The following is a 12,221-nucleotide window of genomic DNA, read 5'->3' as shown; positions in this document are numbered from 1 at the left end:
ATATGAATCAGAATGTTGGGCAATCAAGAAGGATCACGTAAAGAGGATGGAGGCCGTAGAAATGAGAATGCTTCGATGGGCATGTGGTAGGACTCTGTGGGACATGACACCAAACTCTGCTATTAGGATGTCCTTGAGGGTGGTGCATGTATCTAAAAAATTGAGGGATGAAAGACTACGGTGGTTTGGGCATGTCCTTAGGCGACAACCGTCGGATGCGGTCAGGAGGGTAGAGTCGATTACAGTCGACGGTGCCAGAAGGAGAGGACGACCAAGGTGGAAGTGTGAAGACTGCTTGAGATCTGATTTGAAGGATTTAGCCCTTACTGAGGACATAACCTGTAATAGGAAAGTATGGAGACTTAAGACCAGGGTAGCCGAGTTGTGCGGGTCACAGCCATAGGGTGTAACATCTCAAGGGGTGTTGTCTGGTATAGAACCAGAACAAGGCTTTAAAGGATAGGGGGAGTTATTTTCCAGTTTCATACGGCGCACGATTCCATGGATAATTTCATTCGACATCGTGATGGATGGAGGACATAGCTTACGATCATCGGCTTTGATCATGCCACTAGGCATTTGATTAAGACATTGCTTGTTCCTCTCTCTAGGCCTTCCGTGGACGATTTTCCTTTTAAGGAAGAAGGGGAAGTTCAAGAAGAAGCTTCTTGAGAATCACTGTGAGGGAATGCCCTCTCTTCTTTTTTCTTCGACTTGGAAGCGAGTAGAATCTTTCCCGGGATCTCCGGAAGTGATAGCTTAGCGAGTCAAGAGAGGATAGAAAAAGTTTCCAGAGACGGTTGACCGAGCGGAGGCACGGAGGAAGGAGCACTAATGGAAGAGGCATCACCCGCGCAAGGGACACAAGGACTCTTCTCCGGTAGCGGAGTCAAGGGTCGTCAAACTACGACGAGAGTTACCCATTTGACTTTATTCCTTCTCGTAGCTTGCAATCGTTGACTTCTGTGTATCATTCTCTTCATGTTTCCACTTTTTAAATTTAGTCGGGTCTTACATCTCTGTCTATATGTAGAGATTTTTATGCAGAAATTTATTTGCAGGGATTACTTACCATTACAGACGCGCATATGAAGACTGCATACGAAGATTGTTCCACTATGTATTTATTTATTTATAGATGCATTGCATTTTATCTTTATTTTAAATTTTTTGACTGCCGGAGGTCTTCCACGGAAGCTGCTCTCAACTTGGAGTTAGGGGTAGCATACCTCCCTCTTACCCCATTACATATGGGAATAGAGTTTTGTTGTTGTTGTTTATACATTTAAAAAATAGTAAAATTACATCACTACTCTTTAAGTTCATTAGGCTTTACAATTTGAACTCCAAAGTTCATAATGTGTTTAATTTAATCCATACTTTTACCCATGTTTAAAATATAAAAAAGATAAAAGGAAAATGAGAATAAAATTAATGAGCTTATAAATGAGTATATATGAGCCAAAAAAGGAGCTTTTGCATGAACATAAACGAATCAGACACTTCTCTGTTTGTGTTTTGTTCGATTATTAAATGAACATAAATTTTGGATAAATTATACGCTTAGTAACTTAACTATTACTTTTATTTTGTTTCAGTTACCAAACTATTTTTCTCAAAATAATGCTTAATGTTTAGTTTTAGTTCATTTTGGTCATCCACCGTTAAAAAATTAACGGTGGTACTAATGCGTCGACATAAAGTAATGACATGTCATCAATTAAAAAAAATAAAAAATATCACATTAATAGTTTTGTTAATTTTTTAATGGTCGGTGATAAAAATAAACCAAAGCGTAACATTATGTATAATTTTGAAAAAAATAGTTAGGTAACCAAAACATAACAAAAATGATAGTTGTGTACTAATAATGTTGTTTATCCTAATTATTTTACCATTCTCATTTATTTAGTTAAATAAATCAAATATAAACAAATAATGTATGAATATTTCATGAGTTGTTCATCAAATATTCTGTTTCATTTACATACCGCTAAATTTAATCATTGATAAAGTATAGTTATAATTGTTAAAATTTCAATAAACTTTTATTTTAATCTTACTTTTAAAAATATATATATACGTTGGTCACTAAAATTATCAATATAACGAAAAATAATCACTTTATGATGGAACTTATTAATAAAAAAATAGATAAACGGGTACATGAAAGCTTATGTCCTTTTGAGAAAAAAATAATGTGGCTCTCGAACTTGGAGAAAAGAACTTAATGTAACCTTTTGACCAACAGTTTCGATCATCGACTGTTACATTGTTGATGTGACACTTCATGGTATTGACGTGACAATCCACAATGCTAACGTGGTAGTCCATGATGGTTGGTCACATGGCTAATGGCATGCCAGATTGACTAAATTATTTTTTCAAGTTCGAGAATCAAATTGATTTTTTTTAAAGTTCAAGGACTTATTTCATTTTTTTAAATATAAATATTTTGAATTTAATATATAAAAATATTTAAAAGTTAAATATTAAAATATCATTAATTATTAGTATTATTTATTAAATAAAAAATAAGTTATATTTAACTTTAAAATATTATGATTTAATTCAATTTACTATTTTATTTTTCATTGAAATTAGAAGAAAACCAATCAAAATGGTTGTTCATGTATAAATGAAAATAAGTATAATGAGAATTCACAACTACTGAAAGGAGAGCATAATATATACTTATCTTTTATTGATGTAGTAGATGAAATAAATAAAAAGATTAAAAGGGTAAAAGTAGGATTACCAGACCACCGAGTGTTCCTATACCTTAGATAAAGTTGGAACAATCACATGGCTACGGGTGTAAACGAGTCGAGTCGAGTTCGAGTATTGTTGAGCTCGACTCGATTCGAAAACTCGCGAGCTTAAAATTTTCAAGCTCGACTCGAATTCGAAATCCTGAACTGAAACTTGTGAGCAACTCGAAAAGGCTCGAAATGAAAAAAAAAAATTCTTAAACTTAAATCGATTAAAGCCTCAAACTCGAACATAAACCTTAAATACATGAAATCTTACTGTATTTTAAAAAAAATCAATACATAGATATTAATATTATTATTAATTTATTTTTTTAAAATAAAATCTTAATATATTATATTTTCGAGCTGCTTACGAGCTTTTCTAGTCGAATATCGAGTAGCTCGTTTCAGCTTGTTAAGAACTCGAGTCGAGCTCGAGCTCGAGTCCGAGTCGAGTCCATTCGATCCGAGTATTTATCGAGCCTTGATCGAGTCGATCTCGAATAACTCACGATCTGTCTCATCTCATTTACAACCCTACACATGACAACTAGTAGAGATCGATGTATATATTGAGCGCCACAAAAATTATAAAGTTGACTTTTGTAGTTTCAATAGAAAATAAAACAGTAAAAATAAATTAAATAATAATATTTTAAAGCTAAATATAACCTATTTTATATTTACTCATTTTACTTTTACGATCTTTTAGTTTTGTCAATTAGATCACTTAATTGTTTAATATTAAATATGTTTTTTAAGTTTAAGGGATATATTAGGTGTAAAAAGAATACGAGAACCACATTGATTTTTTTTTTAAAATTATATGATCCTACATATCTCTTTGTTTCACGGAAAACAGATTTTAAAAAATGAATTCGTAAGATGAATTATATTTCCTGAAAAACATTTTCTGAAAATCATTTTACAATGTTTGAATGATATTGTGTAATTCATTTTTCAATGGTTGATAATTTTTTTAAAATTATTTATTATAAACATCCAATACAATAAACAATATTATTTATTAACAAAATATTAAAGTTATTTTTAAAATATTAGAATAATTTATTTAATATTATCTATGTCAATATCATCATTAAAAATATATATGTAATTTATAAATAAAAATATTAAGATTATTATATTTTATAAAAATAAATTATTACAATTATATTAATAATCTATTAAAAAATAATACTATATTAATTATATAAGTACTTACTAAAATATATATTATTAAAATATTAAAAACTATAATATTAAAATAAAAATATTTTAAAGAGTATATTTTAAATATTCAACAATTCAATATTATTATTTTATGAAAAAATAAATAATATTAATTTTATTTTTAATTTATTATATAATTCTAAAATAAAATAAATAAAATTATAACAATAAAAATAGTATATTATATTATTAAAATTATCAATAAATATACTTAATAATTAATATTTTATTAAAATGATAGCAAAATAATATTAATATTAAATATAAAAATAATGATGTTTTTGAGTATTTATGTAAAGTAAAAAATTTGTAAAATAACTTACAAAAATTAATCAATTTCAAAAATATAAAAATATTTCAATTGTCTAAGAAAATGAATTATATTAAACAACTATTTTTTTTTGTCAATTAAACACTAAAAAAAATAAAACATTTTCCCAAAATCCAATTACGGAAAAATAAACAAACCCTTGAGTGAAATTCGAATAAACAAAAAATTTAATCCTATCGAACCTAAATGATCATCCTAATAAAACTATACTTGAGCAACACTAAAACGGCGTCGCAAGGTTATTGCTTTTGACTAACTGCCCGAGGAAGCGGCGATTGTCTGTTCAAAGAGCTGCAGGAGTCGCGATCTGATGTGGTCGACTTTAAGATCCCGATATCTGCATCATCGATACCTTCGACCTCTCTCGCATATGAGTCGTGCAAGGTTTTCTCGATTAAATCGGACGTTTTCTTCAACCGCCGTGAATGGAAGCAATGAGTTGTTAAGCCTGCAAGAGGTGGAGAAGGTTCTGAGCGACGTCAGAGAATATGACGTGTCGGTGGTTCCGGTCGGGGACCAATGCGATTGGGCCGATTTCATGGTTGTTGCCACCGGGAGGTCCCCGTGGCACGTTAAAAACATCGCCCAAGCCCTAATTTACAAGGTACGAATGTTTGCTTTTGATTTCCAAGTTTCCTCGATCGTCTCCGTGATTATTCTTATGTTTATTTGCTGGAACAGGTTAAGCAGAAGCAAAAAGGAGCTGAGAGGATGGTATTACCCAGTGTGCAAGGGCAAGAGACAGGAAAATGGATTGTCATCGACTCGGGTTCGTGCTTCGTTCACTTTGTTGTTTTTTTAGCACTTTCCTTCTGTGCTTGCATTGGTAATGATTTTTATCCAAAAATAAAATGTTTCTATTTGCTTATGCAATTAGCTGCTTTGAAGGAATTGGCTTAACACATACAAACGGGTAGCAGTTTTAGGATAATCTTCTGCGATAATAGTATCGAATATTCCACATCGATTCTATATGTTGTACACTTCGTTGACGATTTATTTTTTGTGCGACTGTTTCTTTTATTTAGGTAGGCTGATAGTTCGTGCTCTCGACGGGAAGGCAAGAGCTTATTACAATTTGGAAAATATTTGGACTCCCATGACAGCCCACACGGAACCAGTCGAGGTAAGTTTGTATACTTTGATCTACAATGATGAACGTCTAATCTTTCGTTGGCAATATTTTACTATGACGATGATAGTCATGTTTAGCTTCTCCATCTAATAGCTGACAATTGCTTCTCCCCGTCAATCCCCTTGGATTTATGGGGTTACACCTCTTGATATCATATTGGTAAACCTTTCTTGTTTGACAGCAGTAGGTCATAGAATTCTAGCCCGACTTTTGATATGGCTGAGAAAATGTCTAGGTTTTGATTAGCTGTTTTAGCAAGCCTTTTATTTAACATATCATTTTTTAGAATATGTCATGTTTGGACTATGGACTTGTAGAGCTAGGGCATAGATATTCTACTCACTGAGTTCGAAAAGCAAATAATTGTCACATATTGTCCAGGTTTCACCCTTGGGACTTCATATGTTAATTACCTTTAGTCTACGCACCAATCTTGAAATGGTTCATTTAGTTGAGAAGAATACCCAATATCCTCCTTTTATCTTCGCAGGGTCTCTTGTTCGCTTCATTTCTTGCTCTTTATAGCATTTTTCTGTTAATCTTTTCTGCAAATTCGAAACGTTATTTCGTAGTCAATATGTTAATCTCTTGTTTGTTTCAGGACTTGTCAAAAAAGCATTTTAAAGGTTCGTCGTATTAATAATTCCAAAAAGCCAGCTCAAAGAAGTGATCAATAAGTGTAGTTACTTTGTTTCATGGGTTTTATCGGCTTGTACTGAAAACCAGAAAACTTTATATTGATACATGATTACTAGTTCTTTCTGTATCGCTCTGCTGCCTACTATACTCTCCATTTATTCTTTCTTATTCTCAAGTATCTTACTTGGATTCGCCGATTCGGGTGATGGTTTTTCACGTTTGGGGGGCTGTATGCTTTCACGTGTCTGACATGAATACGAAACAACCATAGTTTTGATTGTATCAGATAAGGAACGAAGAACCTAATCAATAGTGGCTTGAAGTTGAAACCAAGCTTGAAATTTTGGACACCTTTGATGCACACCGGGTCACTTGCTGTGGATCTGGCTCTGCATTTGGCACTCAACGGATAGTGCCCAATTCACCATCGGTCCCTTGGCTGCTCGAAACGCGTTGGTTTTCGTTGTAATTATCCGGGAAATAAGGACACATTGCTGAAGAACATCAAATCCACAAAATATGAATTGACACCAACTTTGTAGGAATCGCCCCACTTCCGAAAGCAAAGTATATATTATTATTAGCCTAAAAGGCAGCCATTGTAGTTAAAAAAAATTAAAGGTTAGTCTAAATATACCAATTATTTTTCTAAACCTACCAAATTTTTATTAAAACACTAAAAGATTATTAAACCTACCAATTTTTTATTAAAACACCAAAAGATTACTAAACCTACCAATTTTTTATTAAAACACCAAAAGATTAATGTAATGATTATGTTTTTTTATTTTTTATTAAAGTTTTTAATTATTATGTAATAATTATTTATTTTTAAAATTTTTGTTATCTTTTTTACTTATTTAATTATACATACATGTATAAAAAAGTAAATATTAAAACATTAATTGATAAATAAACTAGAATTACAATAAATAAAGATTACATAATTACTTCGATAGGTCAAAAGTTTCAGGAATACGAAAAATAATATTCACGAAACTCTTCCTGACGACTAACATATGGGTTTTTCCATGCAGATGCAATGTCACTTTTATATGTGATCCAAAGTGGATGAGTCATCGGCAAAGGACAACCTTCGCGTAAATCCGCTTTAATATAATGGTTATCATTCACATGTGCAATGACTATTGTCCCATGTGACTCTGATTGTGGTGGACTGGACCAAAGCGGGAAAATCATAGTACAACTTTCGACGTTTCCTCCATTAGCTAGTCTTATAACAACTTTATTGTATCCAGAAGCAATAATCAATCCCGTTTGGCATTTCCATTCATTTTCCGGCTAATTGTACGATTTTATAGATTTTTTATAACCTGTCGTTCCAAATATATACTTATACTTTTGATGGTTAACATCTAACTCCCGCACCAAGTTTGACATAATTCGAGGCCATTGATCCTCAGATAAACCAAGAGCGACAGCGACTGATCGAAATCCGCAATTTTCGTCACATATTACATCTTGTAAACCTATAAGACAAGGACAGAAAATTTGTGGAAGTTGTTTCAAAAATCTTTCCGAACCAGGTCTGGCAAACGACTGGCTTACATATTAACTGTGTCTCGCGGGTTCTTCGTTTAAATCCGGGAACAAGTCGCGTGCGCTTGTTACATATGAACTGTGTCTCGTCGTTTCAATATTTTTCGGTTTCAAATTCAAGTCTATATCAAAAAATCTGGTGGAATAACTACTTTTACTAGGATCTTAATTTTTCGGTTCAACACACTTCTTTTTTTTTTGTTTTTTCAAGCTTGGCCGCCCGCGAGTATTTTTTTAATTGCGGGTTCTCCAATAAGATTTATGATTGGATTGAATATATCGCATAGCTTTCTTAAGAAACTCTTCTTTCCAGCGTTGGACTGCCTTTTGAATTCTTCTTTGGAAATGTGCAGTTCATCGTCACATTGAATATCTTCATTTTCTAAGGATGTTGACCATTAAACATCTAGTGTCCTCCAAAAAATATCAGTTGAATCCAAAGGAATATCCTCACCTGAAAAAACAAGTTTTAGTTTCTAAAAAACCAAGACCTCCAAATAATCAAATGATTTTAGTTAAATAAACTGACCCGAATTTAAGTACGCTGAAAGTACGCAAGCACAAGGTAGCCCACAACTCTTACGAAGTTGACAACCACATGTTAAGTAGTTAAACTCAAGATCACTCAATCGATGTAATTCTCCTAAAATCATATCAAGAGCCTCATTTGAAACAAAACCCCGTAATAAGTTGAAACATGGCTGATTATGTTGATGATAATGATAAATTCTACTTCTTTCAAAGCTTTCATTTATTGCTGTAACATGGGACTGCACGATTTGATTGATATAGCCCACAAATTGATCTAATGAATATTTTTGGATTTGAAGTACTTTTTTAACTTGGCGTGTTGGCTATCAACTCTGGTTGTGCGATTGCCAAAGTTGAGAGACTGGTCACTCCATACAGACACAAACATTTCTTTATAATTATTCAGTCATTGTTCATCCAAGTAACCTTTCTCCATGTACGATATCCACGTCGGAGAATCTTCTAGTAACTTCCACGCCAAAAGAAAAGAGTCTCAATCACGTTGCGTCTTGATTGTTGGCCTGCAGTTCTTCAAAATATTTTGGCTAATGTGCTATCTACAAAGTAATCGAGTAGCATTTGGAAAAACTTTTTCGCATGCTTTCATGAGAGCCAACTCCCTGTTTGTAATTATAACACATGGTAGCATGCACTCATCTAGTGTCAACTTTAAACACTCTAACACCCACTTATAATTGTCCATCTTTTCTTCACTTATAAAGGCAAAAGCTATGCAAAATATCTTTCTTGTAGAAGTTACACCAATAATCTCAACAAAAGGCATATTATACTTGTTCGTCTTGTACTTAGCATCTATCATCAACACATGTGGGAATGCACGCCATATCTTAAAAGATGTCGGATGAACAAAAAATAAAACTTCCAGCTCGTTCGTAACATCATTTGTAGAAAAGTCGTGAATATAACCATTGGAGTGTAAAAGAGACATAAGAACCTGCATTCAAATTTTCATAATTAAATTACACTTTGATTATTTGAAAATAAAAAAGTTAAAATATAAAGGAAACAAAAAAAGATGTGTAATGTTTTACCTGCATCGTACTTTTCCCAACTTGTAAGGACTTGCAAATTTTATATTGTGCATTATATATGTCTTTAAGTGTTGACACGTTATTTTCATTTTGCGACTTTAATATCGATCGAATGTCACGTAGTGGCACATTATTCTTTGTCATATCTTCAACCAATCGATATTCATCATTAGACAATCGTCTCGCATATGGATGCCCCTCCATATGTTGTGCAGGAAGATGATTATGTTCATCACATATTACACTTATCAACCAACCATTATATATACTTGAATACTTTCCTACCAATTGGGATGGACAATTCATTTTTCGGGTAGCAGAATTTTTACTTGTTTCCTTCGGTTTATATTCACCACCAAGATCACACATAAGCGTGATTTCATAAAAAAAACCACTTGTATCCTTGTATGCTAACACTGCCGCCTTCCCCATTTCTCAACCTTTCTTCTTCTTCATTCACGACCACCTCTCAAACTCACACTCAACGCCGCCGACAACTCACCGGACTTCCCACATCTCATGCAAGGCGACCAAGGACTCAACGACTCCCTTCATTCTTTGATTTTCACTCTCGACAAAATCAACAGTGCTAAAGAAAACTCCAAACAGAGGGTAAATTAATCCTATCTCTATTCTAAGCTTCAATTTTTTTTATTCAACAACATATATAGAAATGAAATTTCCAATTGAAATGCAAATGGAACATCTTAACATATATTGCTTCTTAACATACCAGTCTGTTGAATAGCCCCCTTTATTTTCGTGTTTTCTGATTGCTTCCTCCCTTCAAATAGTTCGAATGACTTTATTTATAACGAGTTTTTGATTCCCCACTAGTTGATCAATAATAGTATATTAGTTTTTTCTAAGTGAGTGGAATGGGTTGGAAAGTATGGACATCTCATTGAGTGGAATGGGTTGGAAGGTATGGACATCTCATTCGATGCTGTGCGTGAGTGGGATGTTTTGCTGTTAAAAGAAAGTGGTTTGACTGGTACCTTATGTAGAACTTGACAACTTTAGTAGTGCCCAAAATTAATCTAGCGTGATACTTGTACTATTTTTCTTTGAATGTGATCCTCTAATTAAAAAATAAATTTAATGTATTTTTTTATTAACGTTTTTTGTAGTTGATTATTATAGTATTGACGTAACAATTTACATTGTTGATGTAGCGTTATACAATGATGATTTGATAGTTCATTGTAGTTGATGACGTGACAGATGTACTAAATTGGTTTTTCTAGTTTTGTTCAGGGGCTAAATTGGTTTGTTTTAAAAAGTTTAATGCCTTATTTAACTTTTTTAAAATAAAAATATTTTAAATTATAAATATAAAATTATTTAAATTATAAAAAAATGTATGTAAAAATACTAAAAATAAAATTTAAATTACTAAAAAATATACATTAAAAATACTAAAATTATCATATATTTTTTAAAAATTGAATATATATAATAGGTTATAAAATAATTACTTATAAATTATTTAAAAAAATAAAATATTTTTAAAAAGAAATATAACATATACATGTAACATATATACATATTATCAACATTTATACAAAGTATTCTTACTAGATTAATCAAGAATTATAAAATTTAAATTAGTCGAGACTTACATTTTTTTGTAAAAACTTATTATTTTTTCTAGTTATTTTTTATAAGTCTCGATTAATTTAAAAGATAATATATAATAAGTTTCGACATAAATATAATTAGAATACATAGTAAATTTTAACTAATCCAAAATTTGTAAGACTCGACAAATCCAGTAAAAATATTTTGTATAAGTGATGATGATATGCTTATATATTACGTGTATATATGATGTATAATATATCATTTTAAAAACATTTTTTTGATAATTTATAAGATATCATTTTAGCTAAAATATATATTCAAAATTTTTAAATTTTGTATAATAGTTTTGGTATTTTTAATATGAATATTTAATTTTTTGGATGTTTGAATAATTTTATATTTATAATTTAATATATTTTTATTTTTAAAATGTAAATAAGCACTTGAGCTTAAAAACCCACTTTGGTCTCAAACAAAATCAGAAAAATTAATTTAACTTATTTATCATGTCATCATTTAAAGTGGACTGTCACATCAACACTGTGAATTATCACGTTAGTATTATAATGGTAAACGATAGAAAATGTTGGTCAAAAGACTATATTAAATTTGTTTTATGAGTTAGAAGGCTATATTAAAAGGAAAAATAGTACGAGAGTCACATTGATTTTTGACCTTTTTACCCTATTATTATTTAGTAAAAGCAAACAATTAAAGGTATTATACATTTTCCATTACTCAACTTTGATAAAAGTTTTGTTTTGGTTACTCGACTTTAAACTTTTTTAGTTTCATCACTGAAGTTTTAAATTATTTTTGTTCGTATTTAAGCGACTAGTGATAAGATCAAAATATTGCATTTTAAGTCTTTTTATTTTTTTATTTTTTCTTAAAATTTCAACTTTTTATTTTATGGTCGGAATCTTTTTCTATCGTCCTTCGATCAGTTGAGTACATCATTTGCAATGCAACTGTTACCAAAATGTTCCACTCTTTTTTATTCCCAGATTAGTTTTCTTTGCTTTGATTTATCTTGTTTTGATCTACAATCTCCATCGTATGATTAACATAGAATCAAGATATATTATTTTTCTATTTTTTAACTTTTCCACTATTTAAATTTAAAAAAAAATACTCTGATTGTGGTGAATCAAAGGGAGTAAAAAAATCTAGGCTTGAGAAAAAAATTCATGGGTTTTTTTGTTGCATAAATTTACAAAATAAATTCAAACATCGTTACACGCTTAACGGGGGTCAAGTGATCAAAACAGAAGTAATTTAAAAATTTAGTGAAAATTGAAATAAATCAAAGTTAAGTGACCAAAAGAGAAATAAGGGAAACGTTAAGTGGCAAAAACGGAGTTCAAAATCATTTTTCTTCGCTTTCTTTTTCTCGTTGTTGC

General features: G+C 31.2%; 1 protein-coding gene across 1 annotated transcript; it reads left to right on the top strand.

Moving 5' to 3' along the window:
* Nucleotides 1–4,637: 4,637 nt before the first annotated feature.
* LOC120137200 (protein Iojap-related, mitochondrial-like) lies at nt 4,638–6,173 on the top strand. Its single transcript, XM_039153009.1, has 4 exons — nt 4,638–4,921; nt 4,999–5,086; nt 5,346–5,443; nt 6,054–6,173. Exons 1-4 carry the CDS (start codon nt 4,688–4,690, stop codon nt 6,090–6,092), a joined length of 459 nt encoding a protein of 152 aa, XP_039008940.1. The 5' UTR covers nt 4,638–4,687; the 3' UTR covers nt 6,093–6,173.
* Nucleotides 6,174–12,221: the final 6,048 nt, after the last annotated feature.

The sequence above is a fragment of the Hibiscus syriacus genome, unplaced genomic scaffold (genome assembly GCF_006381635.1).
Source record: "Hibiscus syriacus cultivar Baekdansim isolate YM2019G1 unplaced genomic scaffold, ASM638163v2 tig00110653_pilon, whole genome shotgun sequence".
Taxonomy (NCBI): Eukaryota; Viridiplantae; Streptophyta; class Magnoliopsida; order Malvales; family Malvaceae; genus Hibiscus; species Hibiscus syriacus.
The sequence above is the reverse complement of the archived record's forward strand: the minus strand, read 5'-3'. Positions and strand labels throughout refer to the sequence as shown.